The sequence below is a fragment of the Oryctolagus cuniculus genome, chromosome 10 (genome assembly GCF_051225735.1).
Source record: "Oryctolagus cuniculus isolate XC-2025 breed Fujian yellow rabbit chromosome 10, ASM5122573v1, whole genome shotgun sequence".
NCBI classification, from domain to species: Eukaryota; Metazoa; Chordata; class Mammalia; order Lagomorpha; family Leporidae; genus Oryctolagus; species Oryctolagus cuniculus.
In genome coordinates, this window is record NC_142876.1 from 57,059,037 (window position 1) to 57,084,932 (window position 25,896).

Consider the following 25,896-nt stretch of genomic DNA (forward strand, 5'->3'; position numbering starts at 1 on the left):
GTGACGTGTGGCAGAACTCAGTCTACATGGTTTGAATAGAATAGAACATATCAGAGAAAAAAGCTGTATGACGGTACTTCACAAAGTTCATGGACAAATGAAACGAAACGAGTTTCCGGGTGTGTGTTGGGTGCAGCGGTTGAGCTGCTGCTCGGGATGCCTATGGTCATGTCACAATGCCTGGTTGGAGTCCGAGCTTCTCTGCTTCTGACCCAGCTTCCTCCTCACGTGCATCATGGGAAGTATGTGGACCCCTGCCACCCATGTGGGACATCTAGATTGAGTTCTCAGCTCCTGGTTTCAGTGTAGCCTGCCCTGGCTGTTGAGGGTGTTTGGAGAGTGAACCAGAAAGTGGAAGACTTTTGTCTGCCTTTTTTTAAATAGACATTTTTAAAAGATTTATTTGAAAGGCAGAGTTACAGAGAGGCAGAGGCAGAGAGGTCTTCCATCTGCTGGTTCACTCCCCAAATGGCTGAAATGGCTGGAGCTGGACTGGTCCGAAGCCAGGACCTGGAGCTTCTTCCAGGTCTCCCACACAGGTGCTGGGGCCCAAGGACTTGGGCCATCTTTCCACTGCTTTATCAGGAGCATTAGCAAGGAGCTGGATTGGAAGTGGAACAGCTGGGACTTGAACTGGCACCCATATGGGATGCCAGCACTGCAGGCAGCAGCTTTACTTGCTACGCCACAGCACTGGCCCCTGTTTGCCTTTTGGATATAAAGTGAAAATAAATTTTAAAAATGTTTATTTTGGTACAAAAGTTTTTGAAATTTATGCAGGGTTTGTCCATAATATATATTTCCATGAACTTTTTGAAGATGTGTGTGTGTGTATTTATAAAATTTTGGAGAAAAATGTCAGCTTAAACGTGCCTTAACCACATTCACAAGCAGACTCCAGAAAGAAGGGCTGAAGTGTAAGTGAAAAATCCCTGAATCTCGTAATGCATACATCATGGAAGTGATGGGGTAAACACACATGTACTTGGGTGATCATACTGTACACCAGGAACCACAGAAATGCTCCAGCTGCCTGCGCCAGGGAGCTGGAGTGGGTGTGGCACCCCTGCAGGACTTGGGGGGGTCCCCCTAATGGAGACAGAGCACATGCTCTCACTCTTGGAACCCAGCCTTTCAACCTCACTCATTACTGTCTCATCAACCACAAAACTGAGGCCGCCTGGCTAAGAAACTCATGCCGGTAAGGACCTGGCCTCCAAGTGGGAAAATCGGAGCACTGGGAAGTGTTTTGTTGCAGCAGAATTTTCTCCCACTACTAGGGAAGAGGCCTGTCCTGCGGCCTGAGTCAGCGCCCCTCTGGCTGCAACCTCAAGTGGGTGACTCATGGATGAGAGGACGCTGTAGGTCCTCTTCCGGCCCTACCATGCTGTGGCTCTTCAATCCCAGGATGCAGCATCACAGCAAGAAATCTGCCTGGCAGAAACGTAACCTGGGCTTTCCCTTTGCAACGTACAGATGCAAGCCGCGGCTCATAACCTGCCAGCATGTTCCCACCAGCTGAGTCCTGTGGCCAAGAGGAATGGGGGAGATTCAAGTGTGTGCTGGGAATCACATCTTTGATGACCTAAGGTCAAGAGAGGCTTGAAAAGCTACCTTAGGGGCAGATGTCTGGCCTGGTGATTAAGGTGCCCACATATTGGAACACCTGGGTTCACTTCCCAGTTCCAGCTCCTGATTCCAGCTTCCTGCCTGTACAGACATGACAGGTCGTAGGTGGTGGCTCAAGTAGTTGGGTCCCCACCACCCAGGCGGGATTTCTGGATTAAGTCCCTGGCTCCTAGCTTCAGCCTGACCCAGTCATTGTGGGCATTTGTGGAGTGACCAGTGGAGGGAAACATGTGCTCTCTTGAACTGAAAAAACAAAAAACTTCTGTTTCAGAGTTGTGCCGTGAGCAGGTGGGCAGAGCCTGCATCCCATGTGTATCTGAATCTGCCCGGTGTGGGTAGTCTGTCACCAGTGACAGTCTGCCAGATGACACATCTGCGTTGATTCGCACCAGCGTAGAAAGATCAGCTCTGTTGGGCCCCTGGATTAACTGATCCTCTGTGTTGTTTATCTGCTTTCTATTTCATTGCTTTCTGGTCTTTATTATTTCTTCCCTTCCACTTGCTCAGGCATTAATTTCCTGTTCTTTTTCTACCCTTGTGAAGTAGAAGCTTGGAGCAATTGATTTTCAACCTTTAGAAACATTTCTAATATATCCATTTTAAAGCTGTCAGTGACCCTGTAAACACCATTTTAGCTCCACCTTGCAAATTTTGTTATGTTGTGTTTACATTTCCTTTAAATGCTTTCAGATTTCCTCTTTGATCCACGAGTCCTTGAATTTCCAAGTATTTGAGATTTCACAGATCCCCGTTGTCAATTTCTAACTCAGAGGGCATACTCTAACATCTAATCCCAGTTCTCTCAAGTTTATTGACTAGTTTTATGGCCCAGCACATAGTGAGTATATCTTGATACAGCACCAGTTGCATTTGAAAAGCCTGTGTGCTGGCCATTGTTGGCTGAAGGGTCTCATAAACACCAAGTTAGCTGATAGGGTCAACTATATCATCGTTGGGTTTTCTCACTACTTGTTCCATCAGTTATTAAGAGAAGGTAGGAATTTTTTTTTTTTTACAGGCAGAGTGGACAGTGAGAGAGAGAGAAAGGTCTTCCTTTGCCATTGGTTCACCCTCCAATGGCCGCTGCGCTGATCCGATGGCAGGAGCCAGGTGCTTCTCCTGGTCTCCCATGCAGGTGCAGGGCCCAAGCACTTGGGCCATCCTCCACTGCCTTCCCGGACCACAGCAGAGAGGTGGACAGGAAGAGGAGCAGCCGGGACAGAATCCGGCACCCTGACCGGGACTAGAACCTGGTGTGCCGGTGCCGCTAGGCGGAGGATTAGCCTATTGAGCTGCAGCGCTGGCCAAGAGAAGGTAGGAATCTTAAAAACGCTGCTGTTTACTCTGTCCGTGTATACACCTGGGATGTCCTCTTGCTTCTGACCTGGTCCTAGAATTCAGCCTTTTCCACATGGGTACAAGGAGCAAGCCGCTGCCCTGCAGGCCAGCACAGAGCCTGGTTCACAGTGCACGCCACAGTCATTCACTGAGTCTTATCACAGAACTGGGCAAGTGGAATCCAATCTCCAGTCAGGGTGCTGGTGCTGGTGAATAACATTTTAGCATGTCTGTGGTGAAATGCAAAAAGGAAGGTAATATGTGTGTGTGTGTCCAGCTGTTGTTTCTTGGAAAGCATTGTAGGGTTATTACTTCTCTTACATGCTGAGATTTGCTGATGGGTAATTTTTAAAAACTAGGTCCTTGATTGGTGCTCAGTTTGGATGTGGTTTATCCCTCAAGGAGTCATGTGCTGGAGGCTTGGTCCTCTGTATGGCCGTGTTGGTCCTTTAAGAGGCGGTGCTTATAGGGAGGTCCTGCCTGCAGATGGAATTTAGTTTTCAGAGGACCCCCAGTAAGTTCTCTTGAGAGCAAACCCCTTCCAAATTCTTCCTCTTGGCTTCCTGTCTTTGACGTGAGCCCTTCCTCGCACCTGTGCGTCTGCCGCTGTGACTCCATCCGCCGCGTGGGTTACACTGAAGCCAGCTGATGCTGTGCCCTTGAAACTTCAGAATCGTGAGCTAACAACTTTTTTTTATAAAGTTAACCAGCCTCAGGGATTCATGATAGTAATAAAAAATGGGCTAATACAATAGCATATGCCATGTTGACTAGCTACATCTTTTGAAACTGAGTGGGGTGTGGACCCACGGCACCTGGGAACTGACCTGAGCACTGTCCTGAGCCATCATAGGTTGCATCGCCTGAATTCCTTTTCCCTGTCTAGTCCTGCTCTATATCACTGCAGAAATGGCCGTAAGATTCAGTGAGCCAGGCTGTATGTTTTACGGAAAATAAATCGGAGTTGAGGTCTGTGTGTGCCTTACGCCTCTGGCATCTATCTCAATTCACCATTACTTTGTGTCTGTTTATTACAGCATTGTCTTTCTCCACCAGGTCTCAGCATAAAAAGCAGAGCAAGCCCGAGAGGATGAGGAGAGAGCCTTCTCATCCCTGTCTCTTCTCAGTCACAGGAACCTTGAGCCACATCCAAAGGGTAAGAGGAAAGCTGTGACACTTAGTTCTCCTGTAGCCCGGCAAGGCATGAGCTGGTGCCAGGGCTGTCAACCCCTGTATTTTTTGGAAGAGTTTAAGAAGAATTGGTATTCATTTTTCTTTAAATGTTTAGCAGAATTCAGCCATGAGGCCATCTGGTCCCAGGCTTTTCTTTGTTGGAAAATTTTTGATACTGCTTCTGCCTCCTTACTTGTTACTGGTTTGTTCAGGGTTTATTCTTGGGTCAGTTTTGGTAGCTTGTGTATTTCCAGGAATTTATCCATTCTTCTATATGGTCTGGTTTTTCGGTGTGTAATTGTTCATGATAGTCTCTCATGATCTTCAGGGCCCAAAATCATGGCAGGTGGCAGGGGAAAGGGAGGGGGATGGCCAATGCATGGCGCTACCATGCAAAGACTGGGAGGTGAGGGTGAGTTTGAGTGGCTGCAGAAGTATTGGGCAGAGACCCCCGAGAGCCTAAGCCCGGTCCCCACTCCCAGGACAGTGAAATACTTTTGTCTTTTGCCACAAACCTATTGAGACATGGCTGAGATACTGAGTGTGGTATCTCAATCAGGATACTGTAAAAATACATAAATTCTAGCTAGTCTTATTCTTTCATTATGGACTAGTAATTATGATTATGACAATAATCAAATATATCAGTACTAGCAGGTAACATCTCTTAAGCACTTCCCATGTGCCAACTCCTGTATCAAATGCTTTATATATGAGGGTACTTCAAGAAGTTGGTGGAAAAATGGAATTAAATGATAAATTTATTCTGGTGCAGAAAAATTAGAAGCTTATGCATGATTTTTTTTCATAATACATATTTTCCATGAACTTTCCAAAGACCCTTCATATATATGATTTACTTTTCTGAATACTGGCATGGGTGCTTTTGTACAGTTCAGGTCCTGTGTGGGACAAGGAGATGTGCATGGTTGTGTACCTTGCACGGGAGGCTTGTAGCTCTGAGTGTTGGGAGTTCTGGGAGCCCAGATCTCGCTGATGCCAGAGCCCATGCTCTGCCCCTCCACCGCACTGGCTCTCTCTGCTTTGTGCAGTGTTTATTATTACATGTCACTTTAAGTTAGCCTTCAGTTATTGAGACCTCATACGATGTCTGCCTAAATTATTCATGCTTTCAAAATCTGATCCCGGGGATTTTTCCATGGATATGTGTTCCTGTGGGTGGAAACTGAGAGGCACTCTGAACTGAACTGTGGCTGGGGTGCAGGAGCTGAAGTTTTCAGGAAGCTCGAAGGTGGCTGTGTCTGGGGACCAGCCCCAGACAGGTGTCTGGTGATGTAATCCTTCCCGGGGCTGAGGTACCCACACTGGTGCTGTCCTCCTAAATCACATAATTCTTGCTGGAGCCAGGGACGAGGAGGGAGGTTTCACCCTGGGAGAGCTGGCATAGACATTAATGTTCCAGCTCAATCCATTCCATATGGGCCCATCCAGGGTTTTCTTGGAGGAAGGCTTCAGCTGGAGTTTCTCAGTGAGTCTAACCCAGACCCTTTCTATGGTGGTGAAAAAGTGGAGGAGGTGGATTTTTGTTTTTCAGCTTCCCCCAGCTAACTTACAAAAGAGGTTCTGGCACTCTCAACTGTCCAAACAGATTTGTCTCTGCCTTGAGTCATTTCTGCCTCCTGTCCCCACCTCCAACCTGCTCCTTCTGCTCCAGAAGCCAGCTCCCATGCGGGCTCACACCTCCGAAGTGCATCCCTGCCAGGCAGGGCACTTTCCTCGGTACATCAGGTGTACACCTGAGAGCCAGGGTGTCCAGCCAGGCAGCAGCTAGGGGTCTGCTCGCCCTCACGGCAGGGTGGGGCTCATCTTCAGTCTCCCAGCGTTCCAGCACCACATGTGGCTACCCCTCCCTTCCCCCTCTTCCTCTCTTAAAGAGACAGCCCTATTCTGTTTTCTGCCTCCATTCTCTAATCATGTTCTTCATGTGGAGGATTTAAAAATACAAAGCCAGGGGGCCAGGCTTTTGGCCTAGTGGTTAAGATGCTAAATAGGATGCCCACATCCTGTATCAGAGTACCTGGGTTTGAATCCTAGCTCCACTCCTGATGCCAGCTTCTTGCTCATGCACACTGTGGGAGGCAGCAGGTGATGGCTCGGGTTCCTGCTACTCTCATTGTTTCTCAAATAAAGTTCATATTCACTATTTTTTAAAAAGGTGCAGAAGAGCCTGTCTATCTACACGCTCATGCAGAGACATGTGTGGCCTCCCCACCAACTCTGATCCTGCTCCTTCACTGGTATGAGTCTGTGCCTCCATTCCCCGTGAAACACCTCATTTCCCCTGTCCCAGGACTGCAGCCCCCGACGGACCCTGTCCTCCACCTGGCAGGTGCATTCCATGCCTTGATGCTCTTGCACCTGGGGAGCCTCTGCAGGGCCTGGCTTCTCTGCCTCTGGCAAACTGAAGGTTACTCAGGGGTGTTTTTTTTTTTAATTCTGTTCATGTGGAACAGTTTGTTGCGTATTTTCACAGATCCATCTGGTTTTATGAGTGTCTTGTTTCTTTCTTAGACAAGGAAGAAAAAATATACTCCATGAAAAGAAAACAGGAAACCCTACTTGATGGCATCCCAGTTTCCTGAACCACAACACACAGTGGGCACCCGGGGCCTGCAGCTGACACAAGTGGCCAGGGTAGGATGTCATCGAGGAAGAAGCTGTAGGGAGCGCGCCAGGAGGTGGGGAACAGTGAGCGTCTGCCCACCCATCGGGAGGGTTCTGAGTACTCACGTGTAGTCCGGAGTTGTCCCATCGAGCCACTTCCATTCGTTCTCATGCTCTGAGTCTGTGAGACCAATCCAGTGGCTATCTCTCCCCACTATCTGTTTTTTTATCCATTGCTGCAAGATAAATCCGGGACAGCACATTACTCTCTTTTGGGATAGATATCTTCAGAGACTTAAACTATTTTTATTTGAAAGGCAGAGAGGGAGAGAGAGAGTGCGAGCATTCTGTCTTCTGGTTTACTCCTTAGATATCTGCAACAGCCAGGCCGGGCCAAAGTCAGGAGCCCCTACGTCCATCTAGGTCTCCCACATGTGTGCAGGGACCCAGTTACTTGAGCCATGACCTGCTATCTCCCAGGGTGCACATTAGCAGCAAGCTGGAACCTGAAACCCAGGCCAAATGCCCACTCCTCAGGGGCTTTTCTAAATGGGAAAAAGGACGACTTGACAGAGGATGTTTGTCAGACCTATTTGCAGCTTTTGCTGTCGTCTTTGCTACTACACTTGTTGTGTTTGGAACTGTTTCAGGAGCTTTGGTTTTTTTTTTTTTTCCCCTCTCACAAGTTTACAAGTGAGGTTAGGGTGATGCTCTTCCCCTCAATCCCCCACGATAACTCAGTGAGTTCCCCGGGCAGCACTCCCCTTCAGCATCTCTCCTGTGCCTTCATACAAGGAACAGCCACGGGACTGCTGAGTGCTTTCTCAGGGCCGGCTCCCCTGTGCGGGGTGATGCACACAGTCTGTCTCTGGGCTTCCCCACCACAGGTGACAGATGGCTGGGCAGGTCTGTAGATCCCAAAGCCCAGGCTCCTGGCCACTGCCTTCACTTGCTTATTCTCGGTCAGCTCCTATGGGAAACATCTGTTCTCAGGGTCGTGTCTGGAGTTGCTTAAGAACAAGGAGGCCACTGCGAAAGGGTGACACCAGAGGAAGAACATGGGCACTGTTGCTACAGGGACCTCGGTTTCAGTGTCAGCTCCGCATTGACTAACCATCCCTTGCTGGGTCTCGGTTTTCTTATCTGTAGGATGGGGATAATACCTATGCTCTAGAGTTGTTGTGTGGGTTACAGTGTCCGGCACACAGGAGGGGATGGATGAGTGGTCGTTGTCATTAACGCATGTGGCCTGTGCCCCCTTAGCCTTCTTTGTTCTTCATGACCCCTCGGGGGCCACACTTTTTATCCCTTGCACCCACCACACTCCACCCCTACAGTGCGCATGTCTCTCTCTCTCTGCACAGGTGCCTGGTGGCTGCTCGCAGACTTCTCAGCATGACGACAGTAACTGCCGTGGGAAGTGGATCTCCCAGGGGGCAGCAATCGCTGCAGGAAGCCCGGCTCTCCACAGTGCAGTCTTCCCTGTGGATGCGACGGTGAATTCTTGGTACCTGTGAAGCCCTAGCAGGTGTGCAATTTCCAGATGTAAACTATCCTTAAATTACAACTTTCCCAACCAACTATGCAGCAGACGTACCTGCTCCTCTCTCGTGTTGATGAAAATGAGATGTGAAGACTTGTCTTCACAGAAAAGTTTTGCATCCTCAAAAATGTCTTTCTCTACTGAAAAATAGTAGCATTTGTCTGTGAAGTTCTTCCAGTGGGGTGGACAGCCTAGGAATGCAGAGGTTGAAGACACTGATTAAAAACAAAACCCAAACAGAGAACACTCTGCCTTTCTTCAGCTGGGCTGCCGAGGCCAAAGCCAGGGCCCTGCACTGCTCCCAGGCCAGGAGCAGCCCACACGGAGCTCGTGGCTAATGGCCATGGATGTGCCTGGTGCAGACTAACCCAGGAGGGGACCGTGGAGCACACAGCAGTGACAACCACATAATCTGGAAAACCTCCATGATTGGGTCTTGTGTCTCTGCATCTGGATGAGTGTTTACAATGACAGAAATAACAGCAGCAAACAGGGCAGGCACAGATGGGCAGTGTCAATGTGGAATCCTATGGAACAATGAACTTGACAGGAGAACCCAAAACCTAAACTGGGCCAGCAGAACAACAAAGGTGACTGGAGTCTCAAGGAAGGAAATCATGTGCAATCAGGGTTGATCAAAGGAGAGGGAAACGGGCGTGGTTGCTGACCAGAGTTTTGCAGAAGGCTTAACCAAGGACCAGAAGGCTCCATGACCATGACACCATCTCAAACGACTAACATCTGGGCTTCGGTAACAAAGCTGCACCTCATGCTGATGAAGGGCACTAGGGAATGGCCTGACCCAGGGTGAAGAGTGTAAAACAGGCCAGGTCAGGGGTGGGAGCCATAGGCTGTCACCAAGGTATGGTTTCAGATCCGGTTGTCTTGAGGGCCCAACTCCTAACTATGTAAGCACGTGAGAGCCCAGTCCTGCTTGGAAGGAAACACAGGCCTGAGTGACACCTTCGCCCCCACCACCTGCCTCCCCTGGGGTGGAGGCCTATTACGCAGCAGGGGTGCTGCATGCCACCCACCGTGATGTTCTCACTGCCAGCTCAAATGGGGAGGGCACATGCTGGGGGCTGGGCCAGCCATGAGCACACACTCAGCCTTGGCCCCAGTTCCAGGGAGGGTTCAGACTTACCGTTAACCTCTGGTGCTGAAGTTGGCTCGTTCTGCAGGGCCAGTGGCGCCACTGCCCCTGATGGGCCTGGGGGGCCGGGGGGACCCTTGGGGCCCGGCATGCCTGGTACCCCTGGCAAGCCTGGCAACCCCCGGGGTCCAGGCACCCCAGGCTCCCCCACAGTGCCCTGAAGTCCTTGGAAGCCGGGGGGGCCCTGGGGCCCAGGGAGCCCGTCCTTGCCTGGTGGGCCTGGGGGGCCTGGATCCCCACTGGGGCCCTGAGGGCCAGGCTTGCCAGGGGACCCGCGGGAGCCTTTGGGGCCCTGGGAGCCTTTGGAGCCCTTGCTGCCGCGCTCTCCAGGGGGGCCGACGGGTCCAAGGGGGCCTCTTTCGCCGGCAGGGCCTGGCGGGCCAGGCTCCCCCTTCTCTCCTTTCTGTCCTTTGTTGCCAGTTGGACCAGGGGGTCCCTGGGATCCTCGGTCACCTTTTGGACCCCTGGGGCCAGGAGGACCTAAAATGTAAAACAAAGTAAAAGGCATAAACATGAATCCCATGGTGAGGACTTTGCTTCTTCTGCAACCTCCAGGTAGACGAACAATCCAGCATATGAGGTAAATACACTACTCTTGTTGGTGGTTGTATGTTCGTTCAAGTCTAAGCACTCAGGACTCGGAATGTGCCTATATGTGATGAAAGGAATTTTTATTTTTTCTTTTTACATGAACTTTAAAAAAAATATTTATTTTTAAAGTCAGTTATATGAAGAGGGAGAGAGAGACAGATCCTCCATCCGCTAGCTCACTCCCCAGATGGCCGCAACATCCAGTGCTGGGCCAAAGCCAAGAGCCTCTTCTGGGTCTCCCATGTGGGCAGCAGGTGCCCAGGCACTTGGGCCATCCTCTGCTGCCCTCTCAGATCACCAGCAGGGAGCTGAATCAGCAGTGCAGCAGCCAGAACACAAACCAGTGCTCACATGGGATGCCGGTGTCCTAGGTGGCCACCACCGGCTGCACCACACCTGGGCCCCGATGAAAGGACCTTCAAACAGGAAGTCATCAGGACAGGGCTTACTCCAGTATCACTGTGACCTTCTAAGAAGAGGGGTGCAGGACATAGACACACAGAGGAAAGGTACCATCTGCAACCCAAGAAGGCCTTGGGACAAACACCCCGCTCATCAGCCTTGATCTCCGAGCCCCAGCTGGAGCTGGGGGGAAATAAATCACTGTCACTGAAGCCCCCAGTCTGCAGTACTGTTACAGCAGCCGGAGCAAACTGATGCAGCCCTGGTGGTGGTTGTAATAAGCTCACTCTTGGCCCTGACACAAGCATTGAGTGGACCTTAACAGTGCACAGTTTTTGGGTGCACCAGTGAGGGTTTTCATGTTGACATTGGCAATGAGGAAGGGGAGGGAGGCTTGGCACCTAAGAGTGATACAGATTGGAACTGGGACTTCCTCTCCTTTTCACTAATTTGACAAAAGTTTATGGGTGACCAATTATAAGACAAGCACTGGACAAAATGCTGTGGGGTATGTGGAGTTGACTTAGAACAAAAAAATGCAATTGGGGGGTTGACGCTGTGGTATAGCGGGTAAAGCTACTGCCTGCAATGCCAGCATCCCATATAGGCACCGGTTCAAGTCCTGGATGCTCCACTTCTGACACAGCTCCTTGCTAATGCATTTAGGAAAGCAGTGGACCATGGCCTAAGTACTTGGACCCCTGCACCTGTGTGGGAGATCTGCATGAAGCTCCTGGCTCCTGGCATTGACTCGGGCCAGCCCTGGCTGTTGTGACCATCTGGGGAGTGAACCACTGGATGGAAGATCGATCTCCCTCTCTGTGTGTCTCTTTCACTCTCTCTGTAACTCTGACTTTCAAATAAGTAAATTTTTAAAAAATATACGATTAGGTGATGAAGCATTGACTTCTTCATTCCCTCACCACAACCAAGGCTGGCCTCTTCTGTTTTATACATCTTGTATTCTTTTTTTAAAAAATGATTTTTTAAAGATTTCTTTATTTACTTGAAAGTCAGAGTTACACAGAGAAGGGAGAGAGACGGGGAGAGGTCTTTCATCTGCTGGTTCACTCCCCAGATGGCCGGTGCTGTGCCGATCTAAAGCTAGGAGCCAGTAGCTTCCTCCAGGTCTCCCACATGGGTGCAGGGGCCCAAGGACCTGGACCATCTTCTACTGCTTTCCCAGGCCACAGCAGAGAGCTGGCTGAAGTGGAGCAGCTGGGACTCGAACTGGCACCCACATGGGATGCCGGCACTGCAGGCGGTGGCTTTACCCGCTACACCACAGCGTCAACCCCTAAAAAATAATTTGAGAGGGGCTGGCACTGTGGCATAGTGGGTTGGGCTGCTGTCTGCGCTCCTGGCATCCCACATGGACACCAGTTCAAGTCCCAGCTGCCCCACTTCCAATCCAGCTCCCTGCTAATACACCTGGGAAAGTGGAAGATGGCCCAGGTGCTTGGGCCCCTGCACCCACATGGGAGACCCAGAAGCAGCACTGGGCTTCTGGCTTCAGCCTTGCATGGTACTGCACTGCAGCCATTTGGGAAGTGAATCAGCAGATGGAAGATGTCTCTTCTTTCTCTGTAACTCTGCCTTTAAAATAAATTTAAAAATATATAAAGCTTTAAAAGCATAATTATTTTTTGAGAAACAGATATAGAACACTCCTATCTTCTGGTTCATTCCCTAAATGCCCACAACTGGGGTTGGAACCCAGAGCTCAATCCCAGTTTCCCATGTGCATAAAGGGGTTTAACTATCTGTTTATTTTTTTAATTTTATTTATTTATTTTTATTTTTTGACAGGCAGAGTGGACAGTGAGAGAGAGAGAGAGAGAGAAAGGTCTTCCTTTGCCGTTGGTTCACCCTCCAATGGCCGCCGCGACTGGCGCGTTGCGGCCGGTGTACTGCGCTGATCCGATGGCAGGAGCCAGGTACTTATCCTGGTATCCCATGGGGTGCAGGGCCCAAGCACTTGGGTCATCCTCCACTGCACTCCCTGGCCACAGCAGAGAGCTGGCCTGGAAGAGGGGCAACTGGGACAGAATCCGGCGCCCCGACCGGGACTAGAACCCGTTGTGCTGGCGCCGCTAGGTGGAGGATTAGCCTAGTGAGCTGTGGCGCTGGCTAAGGGGTCTAACTATTAGTATCATCACTGCTGTCTCGCGGGGCGCACATTAGCAGGAAGGTAGAGGCAGGAGTCAGAGCTGGGAATTGAACCCAGGTACTTTGATATAGGACACAGGCATCTTAACTGCTGGACCGAATGCCTACCCCTGGTGTTCTGTGTTGACCTTTAGGAAATTCAAATCAAGAAGGTCCGCTGGTTAATTCAGTTGTTTTAGAAAGTCTCAGATTCCCCTTGCCAGCAATCAGTGTTTCTCAGTCACTCGCACCTGGGCTGGTTCTGTACACAAGTTACTGGAGATGAGCTAACATGCAACCGTGAAATAGTCACTGTTCAGTGTTGACAGACTGATGGGAGGAGTTGTATTTCTTCCAGAACACCTTCCTCTGGCTCCTCACAGAGTTCCCAAGACACACAAGTCTCTCTCCTTCCCCTGACCTGAACCCAAGACCTCCCTTACATGGAGGGACAGCTCTGCATTCCTCTTTCTGGGGGAAGGTAGTTTATGGTGCAGCTGTTTCCCTCGGAACTAGAAGTGGTTGTTGGAGACCCCACCTACTCCACATGTAAGCTGTGGCTCAGTCAAACGGGGATCCCACAGTCAACACAGAACATCAACAGATGCCCGTATCCCGAGCTTGTGAATGAAGGGAGTAGGTACTGAGAGAAGGAGCAAGTGTTTGCCTTTGATAAAAATCTGCAATCCTACTGTGATCATTTTCCCAGATGGATTAGTATAAAAACCAACTTTTCCCATACAGACCATTAAATCCATCATAAATAGGCCATCTGTTTCTCTCTTAAAAAGATAAAAGTGTGATATTCATGGCTGTGGATTAATTTGGCAAGCTCACCATTATCAATGTCTTCATTCATAGCCAGCCCGGTCTTGAAAAACCCATAAGAAAATGGGAACTCTGCCCTGAGGTGCTGGGTTACATGAATATGTATGAGGGTACTTCAAAAAGTTCATAGAAAATGGAATTAAAAGCTTACTTTTGTGTAAATTTCAAAATCTGTATTTTTTCCTAAGCATTTCCATAAACTTTTTAAGGAGTCCTCATATGCATGTATTTCAAAAAGTTTTGCATCAAAATAAATTTACCTTTTAGCCAGGAACTTCTCAAAGTTCTCTCATTATTCTATATATTTCAGTTAAGGGGATTCATATTCACATAATGCATTTTTCTCACTAAAATATACTAGAAATGTACTGTTAATTTTTAAATATTGAGAGGGGACAGCGTTGTGCAAGGGGTTAACCTGCCGCCAGTGACACTGGCATTCCATATTGGAGTGCTGATTCAAGCCCTAGCTGCTCTGCCTCCGATCCATCACCCTACTAATGTACCTGGGAAGGGGACAGAAGATGGATGGAGTTCCTGGCTCTTTGCTTCATCTTGGCCCACACCTGGCTGTTGCAGGCATTTGGGGAGTGAACCAGCAGATGGAAGATCTTTTTCTCTCTGTCTCTCCACGCCTCTCTTGCTCTTTCAAATAAATAAGTCTTCAAAAAAATCATTGAGAGACTATTTTAAGAGTTGGCACTAGAGGCCAGCACTGTGGCATAGCAGGCAAAGCCGCCACCTGCAGTACCAGCATCTCATAAGGGCACCGGTTCAAGTCTCAGCTGCTCCACTTCTGATCCAACTCTCTGCTATGGCCTGGGAAAACAGTAGAAGATGGCCCAAGTTCTTGGGCCCCTACATCCACGTGGGAGACCTGGACGAAGCTCCTGGCTTCAGATCGGCACAGCTCTGGCCGTTGTGGCCAATTGGGGAATGAACCAGTGGATGGAAGACCCCTACCCCCACCTCTCTGCCTCTCCTTCTCTCTGTGTGTAACTTTCAAATAAATAAATCTTTGGAAAAAAGTTGGCACTAGATGCTCTTAAAAAGTCAATGGTTAGTGCTAGGGTACCTTTTCCTCTAGGACCTGAGACGCTGATGTTACTTATTTTTTTAAATTTAAATTTTTTTTTGACAGAGACAGAGAAAGGTCTTCCTTTTTCCATTGGTTCACCCCCCAAATGGCTGCTAATGCCAGCGCATTGTGGCTGGCGCACTGCGCCGATCCGAAGCCAGGAGCCAGGCGCTTCCTCCTGGTCTCCCATGCGGGTGCAGGGCCCAAGCACTTGGGCCATCCTCCACTGCACTCCCTGGCCACAGCAGAGAGCTGGACTGGAAGAGGAGCAACCGGGACAGAATCCGGCGCCCCAACCGGGACTAGAACCCTGTGTTCCGGCGCCGCAGGCAAAGGATTAGCCTAGTGAGCCTCGGCGCCGGCCCTGGTGTTGCTTATTAGCATCTAGATGATCTCGGGCTTTCAAGTCTTACTTGAATGTCTTATTGGGAAGCTGTTGAAGTGAAAATAAAATATAAGGCACCTCTTGTGCCTTAAATTCCCAAAACTGATATAAATGACAGGTTTTATGAGCTTGGGCAGTCATAATTTTAATTCAGAGTCAAGAACATAGTAATGCCACTTGTGAGGGTACACACGATGTCGCACACAGCAGCACGGGAGTTGTGCTTTCAGATTTGCTGAAATTTAAATGTCAAGGCCAAGTGGGTGGCATCTCAGTTGGGACTCCTGAGATGCCAGGTACTTATGCAGGTGGTAAAGGTATTTCAAGTTTTGGAAATGCCCAAATGGGACCAACGCCAGGACTGCCAGCAGCCTCATGTTTGGGCTGCCAGCAAAACTTCTCCCCATCCTGATTTCCCCAGGCCCCACAGCTGAGGGACTCAGATCCTTTACAGTTGAGAGAGGACAGATTTACATCATTGTGCCGCCTCTGCACTAGCAGCCACACTGCAGGCTTCTGAGGAGTCTCCGGTCTCCCCCTCTGAGACAGACGTCTCAAATGTGTTTTTCAACAAAACTGCTGGTGCTTGACAGAAAGCAGAGAAACTTTTAATTCTGACTGCCACCCAAAATCTTAGAAACTGGATGTTAAGAACCACAGGTGATAAAGTTGGAAGATAGACAAAGTAGGAAAAAAAAATAAGTGATACAACTTAATGCATTTTTGTTCTCATTTAATAATCCATTTTAAAAAATTATATACTGGGGCCGGTGCTGTGGCATAGTAGCTTAAGCCTCTGCCTGTGACGCCAGCATCCCATATGGGCATCAGAGTCCTGGCTGCTTCACTTCTAATCCAGCTCTCTGCTATGGCCTGGGAAAGCAGTGGAGGATGGTTCAAGTGCTTGGACCCATGCACCTATATGGGAGACTCGGAAGAATCTTCTGGCTCCTGGCTTCAAATTGGCCCAGCTCTGGCTATTGTGGCCATTTGAGGAATGAACCAGCAGATGGAAGACTTCCCTCTGTCTCCCCCAGCCCCTGCTGCCGCCCCCTGCCCTGTAACTCTGCCTCTTAAATAAATTGTAAAAAAAAGGAGAGCTATATTTAAACAATTATGTATATCTAAAAGGCAGAGAAGGAGAACGTCTTTTATCTGCTGTTTCACTCCTCAGATGTCTGCAATGTCTGGGGCTGGGCTAGGCTGAAGCCAGGAGGTCAGGACTCCTACATGGGTGGCAGGGGCCCAGGTATTTGGACCATCATCCACTGCTTTCCCAGGCACATTAGCTGGGTGCTGGATCAGAAGCTGAGACAAACTGATACTCCAATATGGGATGCAGGCGCCCAAAGCAGAAGCTTAACCGGCTGTGCCACCACCAGCCCTTTGTTTAACAACGCATTCTGAATGCAATTAGATTAAGTAAATTTTTATTACACGCCTACAATATGAAAAAGTCATTGTGCTTCACTGAGGTAAAAAGGAATATAAAAATAGAAATTTAAGCTACTATTTAGAATAATTTGGTTCTTGACCTTGAGCTTAAGAGAGCCAGGCTTCCTGGAAGGCACGTCCACCCCTTGTCCACGGTATAGGGTATAATTAAGCTATTGCATTCTGCCAAGTGGCCACATCCGATTTTCTACCCTCTGATGCTGTGGATCCTCCACTTACACTCTTCTTTGTGGGAGGACAGCCAGAAGGGCAGGGCAGGGCATGGGAAGAACTGAGACCTCCTGCTTGATCCTCTATGAGCTGTTCCCTGTCCTTCCTGTCTTTCTATGTATCTGTCAAGGCTCAAGTGTCAATCCCTTAACACCAACAGCTTTCCTGAACATAACCACTTAGTTCCTGCCGCTAAGAAGGATAAGACATTGGTTTGAAAAGCATTCTTAGGGTCAGTGCCATGGCATAGTAGGTTAAGCCTCTGTCTGTGGCCCCGAAATCCCATATGGGCACCAGATCATGTCCTGGCTGCTCTTTTTCTGGTGTAGCTCTCTGCTAATGGTCTACGAAAGCAGTGGAAGATGGTCCAAGTGGTCAGGCCCCCACACCAACATGGGAGACTTGGAAGAAGCTCCTGGCTCTTGGCTTTGTATTGGCCCATATCTGGCCATTGTGGCCATCTGGGCAGTGAACCAGTGAATGGAAGACCCCTCTGTCTCTCCTTTTCTCTCTCTGTGTAACTCTGCCTCTCAAATAAATCTTTGTTTGTTTGTTTGACAGATAGAGTTAGAGAGAGACGGAGAGAAAGGTCTTCCTTCTGTTGTGTCACTCCCCAAATGGCCGCTACGGCCAGAACTACGCTAATCCGAAGCCAGGAGCCAGGTGCCTCTCCTGGTCTCCCATGGGGTGCAGGGCCCAAGCACTTGGGCCATCCTCCACTGCTCTCCCAGGCCACAGAAGAGAGCTGGACTGGAAGAGGAGCAACTGGGACTAGAACCCGGTGCCCATATGGGATGCTGGCGCCGCAGGCGGAGGATTAGCCAAGTGAGCCACGGCGCCGGCCCCATCAAATCTTAAAGAAAAGTGCTCTCAGAGCAACATGGATTGTGCTAAAACTGAAGCAAGAGCAAATGTCAGATTTACAGTGAGGCTTGGGTGGAAGAGCAGTGAAATCACTGATGCTTTAAGAAAATGTATGAGGAAAATGCCCCCAAAGAAATCAGCAGTTTACAAGTGGATAACTTTTTAAAGAAGGAGCAAGAGGATGTTGAAGATGAAGCCTGTGGTGACAGATCATCTACATCTATTTGCAAGGAAAAGAAATTAATCTTGGTCACACCCTAATTGAAGATGATCAGCGATCAACCGCATAAACAACGGCCAACAGCATAGACATCTCAACTGGTTCAGCTTACACAGCTCTGATGGAAAAGTTAAAGTGGTGTAAACCTGTTCAACGGGTGCCAGAACTGTTGTACTCAGATCAGCTGAATACAGAACCTTTAACAGGTGTCTTAAACAAGTGGGATCAAGATTTGGAAGCATTTATGGAAGAACTGAGGACAAAGCACAATCCGAGCAGTGGCTACCAGGATGCAGAAGTGGCCCAGTCAAACCAGAAGGCATAGGTCAAGAGCAAAGGACACAGCAACAGGCGTTTGGGAATGGGGAGGCATTTTGCTTGCTGACTTCCCGCAGGGCCAAAGAACAATGATTTCTGCTGATTATGAGAGTGTTTTCAGAACGTCAGGCAGAACGTGAGCAGAAAAATGCACAGGAACCTCACCAGAGAGCCCCCTCAATCCACCCAGAGGCTGAATGCCCACCCTGGGGCTCCTGCTCCTTCCTCTCATCAGACAATGGCGATTTCATGAGAGTTTCCATGGGAAATCATTAGGTATTTACTTTATAGAGCTGATTTGGCTCCTTCTGATTTCTTTTTCCCTCCTAATGTTAAACATGTCTATAAAGAGCACCCATTTTTCTTCAGTTAATAATGTGAGAAACACTGCACTGGCATGGTTAGATTCCCAGAAATCCTCTGGGGTTTTTAGGGATGGACTACATGGCTGATAGTGTCACAAAAGTGTCTTAAACTTGACAGAGCTTATGCAGATAAGTAAAAAAATATATATTTTTTATCTTTTAATACCATTTTCCCACAAACTTTGTCATGTGCCCTCATGTTGTATTACTGAATCCTTGTAACTCTAAAAGGTACACGCAGATGAGGAAAAGCACAGAGGTTGAAGAACTTGGTATTCAAATCCAGGTCTGCCTGATTCCAGAGCTCTTGTTCCTACCCATAAATCTTATGCTTTTCTCAGAAAAGCAGAGACAGAAAATGTCTGATTGTACAGCTGATGTGACTGACACTCCCTTAGCTTGCAGAGGAATAGCTCAGGATATGTGTGTGAAAAGTCTGCATACATACTTAGAATAGAAATCTTTACATTACTGGGCCAGCGTTGTGGTGCAGTGGGTTAAGCTGTTACTTGCAATGCTGGTATCCCATATGAGCAACAGTTTGAGTCCCAGCTGCCACACTTCGGTTCAGCTCCCTGCTAATGTACCTGAGAAAGCAATGGAAGATGACCCAAGTTCTTGGGTCCCTGCCACCCATGTGGGAGATCACGATGGAGCCCGGGCTGCTGCAGCCATTTGGGGAGTGAATCAGAGGATAGAAGATATCTTTCTCTCCCTGTCACCCTGCCTTTTCAATAAATAAATCTGTAAAAAATGTTTACACTATTTGTCATCAAATAAAACCAGGCTCCTTTCAAGGTTTTTTGGTAGATAGATGTGGAGACACCTGTTGCCAGAATTCCGTAAGTGACTGCACATTAACTCCCATGTTATTCCTGGCTTCAGTGCAGTTGGTCAGCTTTAGCTTCCACTTCTTAATGAAGCCAAACTGCACGCCCTGGGGCTCATTAAGTGTGAGTCAACAAGAATTTCCCGGAAAGCAGCAGAACCTTGCAGACACAACCCCAGTCCATCCTGCTCCCTTCTGCATTATTTGCCTTTCCTCCTTCCTCAGAAATGACATCTGCAGGGGCAGAGAGAGGAGAGGTGCTAGGGATGATGAGGTGTGGGAGGGAACACTTGCAGCTACTGCTGGTCTGGAGGCAGCTGAGCGAACTGACCAGAAAGGGGTCGCCTGGCTGGCTTGAGAGGTTGCTCAGATCAATTCACAGAAAGTACAATGAATAGAGCCCAGGGATATAGGTAACGTGGGAAAGCCCATGTGAAAAAGCATCATTTGAAACTCAGCTTGGAGGCACTTGAGAGACAGTCAGAACCCTCATTCTGAGACATCTCCCACTTAGCACGGCTACACAGACTTTCCTTCTGCCCCTGCCCTGTTCCCCTCTCTCCCACTCCTGGAGCTCATCCATCAGGAGGTCCTGCTGATCAGCCTCATCCAGCCACACACACACCATCCCCTACCCTGTGATCAAGTTCTGTCCACATCACGCCTCCTTCAACACACAGGTGCCTCTTAGCTGCTCTTTTGGGGGTGGGGCACACTGGGTGGGAAATTCCAAGGTCAAGGGCACCAAACACGGTCAGCATGGGTTGGCGTGGGCTCTGATCACTGTGGCTTCTTCACAGGGGAGGCCAGTGAGGACTTCCTAAAGCAGGGTCTGGTGCAGGAGGCCTTGTTGTCAGGGCAAGGGCAGGGCTGTCCTTGATTTCTTCCTCCAAACTGCTGAATGAGAAGGCTTTCTTGTCCCACCTCCTCAGCGACCGTTCCATTCCAAGCCACCCACAACTGGTTCATCCTCACACCAGACTGCTGCCTGCAGGCTGACTCACCTATAATCTATTCCAAACCCAGCACCCAGAATGACCTTTAAGAAATATGAATCAGGGCTGGCGCCACGGTTCACTAGGCTAATCCTCTGCCTGCGGCGCCGGCACCCCGGGTTCTAGTCCCGGTCGGGGCGCCAGATTCTGTCCCGGTTGCTCCTCTTCCAGTCTAGCTCTCTGCTGTGGCCCGGGAAGGCAGTGGCAGATGGCCCAAGTGCTTGGGCCCTGCACCCACATGGAAGACCAGGAGGAAGCACCTGGCTCCTGGCTTCAGATTGGTGCAGCACGCTGGCCGTAGCAGCCATTTGGGGAGTGAACCAATGGAAGGAAGACCTTTCTCTCTCTCTCACTAACTCCGCCTGTCAAAAAAAATAATAATATATATATATAAAACAGCTCAAGTCACCACCTTTTTTTTTTTGACAGGCAGAGTGGACAGTAAGAGAGAGACAGAGAGAAAGGTCTTTCTTTGCCGTTGGTTCACCCTCCAATGGCCGCCGCATAAACTTTAGCAAGTTAGGTAAGCCTTCCTGGGCCTTCATTTCCTCATCTATAAAGTAACAATGAGATTAGAAGCACCTGCTTTAGAATGGTTACCTGGATTGAGACTGGTTTGTGAAAAGCCCTCAGTACCCCCACACTCAATATTGGCTGACAAAAAGAATCATCATAACAGAAACATTAACTAAACATCAGGGGCTAATCTTTAACAAGGAGCTAGCTTTTCATACACTGACTCGGCTGTTAGGGCACACCGTCTATAAACTCAGTATTTCAGAAATTCCCTTGAAAAGACAAGCTAACACTTCAGCCAGTGGAATGATACAACCATGGAATTAATAGCTAAGCAGCAGCCAGAATACACTGATAGGATTGTCCAAGGTATTACGACTCCAAGAGACACTTAGAAAGCTCTTGTTTTATAAGCATGTGCAATGGCTGTGACCTTCCCTTATTCTGAACTTAGATTGAGGAAGAATAGGAAAAGTACACGCAAGCAAAAAGGAGCTTTCCTATCACCTGAGGCCCGCCCCTTATTCAGCGTTCCACTCACACCTGCAGTCTCTCTGACATGCAGCTGCCCAGCCGCTCTAGAGCTGGAGTGCCCATCTTGCCCCAGGAAACCAGTACACTTGTATTTTCAGCTAAGATGAGTTTTTAAATCAAAATTGATCTTCCTTCAGAGAAACCCGCGATCTCGGATTTCCCTCTCTGAAACTCCTCAGATGCGCTGCACATGGTTGCGGACAGCTGCCTGTTCTCCACTAAGCAGGCTCTCCTCTAGGTTAACGTTCCCAGGTCCTCGACCCTTCCTCACAGCACAGGGTTTCTGGACCCCGTCACCCTGCTCCTACTTCTCCTGGACCCTGAACGTCCCTCTTGGAAGGGGCCCTCCAGTGTACCACTATCCTCAGGGCTGGCCTTGCCGCCACGAATGAAGATACCACCTCCATGACTTTGGATATCAGATTTTTACTAGTGTGGCCAAAGACCACATTGATTTTCCTGGAGGACAAATGTAATTGCTTTTACTCAACTGAAACATCCATGCGAGTCCTTCTGTTGAGCCATGCCCTCCCATCAACTTTTAAAAAAAATTTATTTTTGACAGGCAGAGTTAGACACTGAGAGAGAGAGAGAGAGAGAGAGAGAGAGACAGAAAGAAAGGTCTTCCTTCTGTTGGTTCACACACCCCACTCCCCCAAATGGCCGCTACAGCCGGCACTATGCTGATCCGAAGTCAGGAGCCAGGTGCTTCTTCCTGGTCTCCCATGCGGGTACAGGGCCCCAGCACTTGGGCCATCCTCCACTGCACTCCTGGGCCACAGCAGAGAGCTGGACTGGAAGAGGAGCAACCGGGACAGAATCCGGTGCCCCAACCGGGACTAGAACCCGGGGTGCTGGCGCCGCAGGCGGAGGATTAGCCAAGTGAGCCGTGACGCCGGCTCCCATCAACTTTTCTCTGTGTAGTCTCACCCACCTCCAAGCAGGATTTTACATTCATTTCCTATCTATTTCATTTGGTCGGCATCTTGCTACTATTCCGCCTCTCTACATCATTTTGGATTAAGATTCTGCCATCTATTAGACAGTATGTATATAGTTTCACATCACACAAGTACTGGGTTACCAGGTCACCTGTCTCCCCCTGCTGTTCACTGACAAAGCTGTTGAACAGAGTCCTGCCACCTGCTATTTGGGTCTGTCTCTAGGCTCATAAGGGCTCATGAATGACCTTTTTTTTCACACTTGGTCATTGACTAATATGGGGGACATATCCTAGCATGACCCCAGGGACTTCTTCTCTTGCATAGTTCCTTCCCCTTGAGTACAGAACATGTGACTTGCTTGTAGCCAACAGAATATGCCAAGGGTGATGGGCTGCCCCTCCCTCAATTAGCTGATGTTATTAAAACTCTGTCTTAGCCGACTGGGTGACACTCACTTGATGACTGAAGAAGCTGGAGGAATGCAAGATGGCTGCCTGGCAAGGAACTGTTGGTGGCCTCTAGCAGCTGAGGAGTGCTACCAGAAAGAGAACAGAGGGCTCAAACTTGTAGCCTCAAAGAACTGTGCAAAGAATCTGAAGGAACATTGTTATGGCCCAGCAGTGAGCCTGCAGCCCGAGTAGAGGACTCAACTCAACTCTGAGATAACAAGTTGCTCAATTTGTGGTCATTTGTTATGCAAAGAAAACCAAGAGATCCACCTAATTATGCTGTGATCCAGAACCCATTTCTCCATCTTGTTCCTAAGGACATTACTGTCAAAGGTCTGGCTAAAGTCCAGATAAATCTAATAACTATCAATACAAGGAAGTAAGAATCTAATAACTATCAATACAAGGAAGTATGATTAGGTTTACCTGCTTTCTTTGCAAATCTGTTCTGAGGACTATGGTTTTCCAGAAAGCTCACAAATTATTCTTTTAATAATATCTCTCAAATTGTTCTTGGGCTGGAAGACAAATTCCTCTACTACTGAATGTGTAGAATTCATTTTATTCTCTTTTTGAAATTCAGCATTACAATTGTTCATAGCTTATTTTCTGATCCCCTAAAATTCTCTTGATTTTAAGCTACCTAAGAACAAGGGCCACTGGTCTTCTCTGCATACCCCAGACTGCTAAGCACAGCATCTTCCACATAGAACTTTCAACTTACAGTCTGTGAGAACGATTTATGAGCAGAAAATACTGTCAACGTATGGCTGTTGTGAATCTTCAAAAGAAGACTTACTCTCAGCTAAGGACTGTGAATTTACATGGATGCTAGTAAAACTCAGAGTTTATAGACAAGTCACACTGTGACCTGTAGTAACTGTCATGGCGAAATACACATCCATTTGTACATGGCATTTGGAAACAGGAATCCATGAATGATAGCTCTGTGACCTCAAAGGATTAATTTTGCTTTCAAAGAAACTCATCTGTTCATTTGAAAGGAAGAGTTGAGACAGAGTATCACCACTTGCTGGTTCACTCCCCAAATGCCCATAAGGGCTGGAGCTGGGTCAGGGCTGAAGCCCGGAGCCAAGAATGCAATCCATGTCTCTCCTGTGGGTGTTAGGAACCCAGTCACTTGAGCTACCCCTGCTGCCTCCCAGAGTCTACATTAACAGGATGCTGGCATCAGGAGCCAGAGTTGGGAGTTGAACTCACATACTCTACTATGAATATAAGCATCTTAACCACTAGGAGCTCAATTTGTATTGACATTTCTAAGGTACTGAGAAAATCCATCCAAATTAACTAATCTTTCATTCAACAAATAATTAATGGAGCATCTCTGAGCACTGACCACAAATACTCGGTTACACCTCTTTTCATGCCCTTCCCCCAGGGTGTGCGCTGAACCTAGTGACTTAAGAGCAGGGTTACAGTAGAATAGGTAGTGACTGCTGGAGCGAGGCTATCAAAGGCACCCTGGCATCCACCTTGCTTTCTCTCTTGGATCACTTGTTCTAGAGGCAGCCAGCTGCCACCCTGAGAACACTCGGGAACTCCACAGGGGGAGGAACTGAGGCCTTTTTGCAAGAACAAGTGAGTAAGTGATGTTAGAAGCAGATCCAATAGCCCCAGTCAACCCTTCAGCATGCAGTCCTAGACAGTACCTTCCTGTAACGTTCTGTGAGATACTGAGTCAAGGCCACCTAGCCAACTGGCTCCACAGAATTCCACAGAAATGATGAGACAAATAGATATTTATATTGTTTGAACTCTGCAAACTTGGGGCTAATTCATTATGTAGCATTAGATAAATAAGAAAAACAAATCAGACTTCTTACCTTGTAGTATTGTGAAATTCTTGATGAGCTGCCCATGTTTGGAGTCCACTAGCTTCATTTCTTCCATAATCACTGATAGGTTGGCCACTTCAGTGTCTAACCTGGACCTCATCATATCTTGTTGCATCCTGAGGGAAACAGAATCCAAACGGATGTTGGCCAACGTATTATTCAAGGAGGTCAGGTCATCCGTGTGTTTGGTTAGGGTATCCGTGCAAGTGGTCCTGACTTCATTCAGATTGCTGGTCAGCGTCCGCAGGTGGTGTGCTGTGTAACTGATGTTGCTAATGATGTTCACGATATCCGTCTCAAACAGCTGGAAGCGTTCCTCCAGCTGGCTGAACTTGATGGAGGTTCTGTTCTCTGCATCCTTGTGTAAGTCCTGAAGGTCTTTGAGGTTCTGCTCGTTGGCCTGCGAGATGGTGGTGATGTTGTCCATCTGACCCGTGAATGAGCTGAGCTGGCTGTTCATATCTTCCAGGGTGTCATTGTTGGCTTTGGCCAAGGCGGAGTTGTTGGCAGCCAGAGTCTGCAAGCTCTGCACTTTCTCCTTTAGCCAATCGGTGTCCTTCTTGGCCTGAAGGAAAACCTGCTGCAGGTTTTGGAAGTCATTCTTGATTCGCTGGATGGCCTGGCTCGTGTCGTCCACAGAGCGCTGCAGATTGGTGATGAGGTTCCTCTGCTGCACCTGAGTCAGGTTCAGGTTGTTGAGGTTCATAATGACCACGTTATGAGAATACATTTGGTTCTGCAGGTTGCCCTGGAGCACGCTGGTATCTTGCTGCAGATTCGTGACGTAACCATTATAAGCCTGGAGGGTTTTGTTTACAGTGGTGATGAGGAAAGAATTGTTCTCCAAAGTTTCTTTCAGTAGGCTCTGCCTGTCCACCAGTGCGTCCCCGCTCGCCTGTAGCTTCTCCAGCGTGTCTTTGTTCTTGCTGGTTTTTTCTGTGATCTCTCGAAGTTGCTGACGAAGATCCAGAATGTCTGATCTGAAGGTGGACAGTTCTGAGTTGGTGCTAATGGCTTTCTTCCCAGTTTGGTCCCCTGGAATAAGAATTGGTTTGTACTTAGATGGGTGGTAGGGAGAAGTGTTCAGGCAAGGTCAAGGAGCCCGAGGGGACCTAGCTGGCAGCCAAAGTCCTCTAGATGTGAAATTGTCTTAGATGCAGACTGCTGTGCAGTAGTAAAATACACGTATCTATAAAACTAGGTCCTGGGGAATAAGAAAGAGTGTGCAGTACCAGGACTGATACACTTGGGTGAACACTTTCCTCAAAGAGGAAGGGGGATTCTGGATTCTAGGACCCCAGATAGGGTATCCTTATAAAGAAATACCTTGGAAATTCACCAAAATTCTGTTTTTTGAAACACAAACAAAAATCAAGGAATAGGATAAGCAGGAATCTTTGATTTTAAAATTAATTTCTATAATTCCTCTATGCAGTTTAAAATAT

At 48.4% G+C, this 25,896-nt stretch overlaps 1 protein-coding gene and 1 long non-coding RNA gene across 6 annotated transcripts in view; one reads left to right on the top strand and one right to left on the bottom strand.

Annotated features, from left to right (window-relative positions):
- Positions 1-9,509, top strand: part of LOC127492402 (uncharacterized) — an 80,574-nt gene extending 71,065 nt beyond the window's left edge. For 2 of the 4 annotated variants that reach the window (XR_016214622.1, XR_016214623.1), the window contains 2 exons: positions 4,024-4,123; positions 8,130-8,539. This is a non-coding gene — a long non-coding RNA (uncharacterized LOC127492402). Of the gene's footprint in view, positions 1-2,764; positions 2,944-4,023; positions 4,124-8,129 lie in introns of all 4 variants that reach the window. The other 2 variants (XR_016214624.1, XR_011379408.2) reach the window with 2 other exon arrangements.
- COLEC12 (collectin subfamily member 12) overlaps positions 1-25,896 on the bottom strand; it is a 205,655-nt gene that overhangs the window by 5,599 nt on the left and 174,160 nt on the right. For both annotated transcript variants that reach the window (XM_089305861.1, XM_051852076.3), the window contains 4 exons: positions 24,440-25,486; positions 9,453-9,941; positions 8,363-8,499; positions 6,892-7,001 (listed from right to left, as the gene is read on the bottom strand). In XM_089305861.1, the coding sequence (XP_089161987.1) occupies positions 6,892-7,001; positions 8,363-8,499; positions 9,453-9,941; positions 24,440-25,486 (1,783 nt within the window). The remainder of the gene's footprint in view (positions 1-6,891; positions 7,002-8,362; positions 8,500-9,452; positions 9,942-24,439; positions 25,487-25,896) is intronic.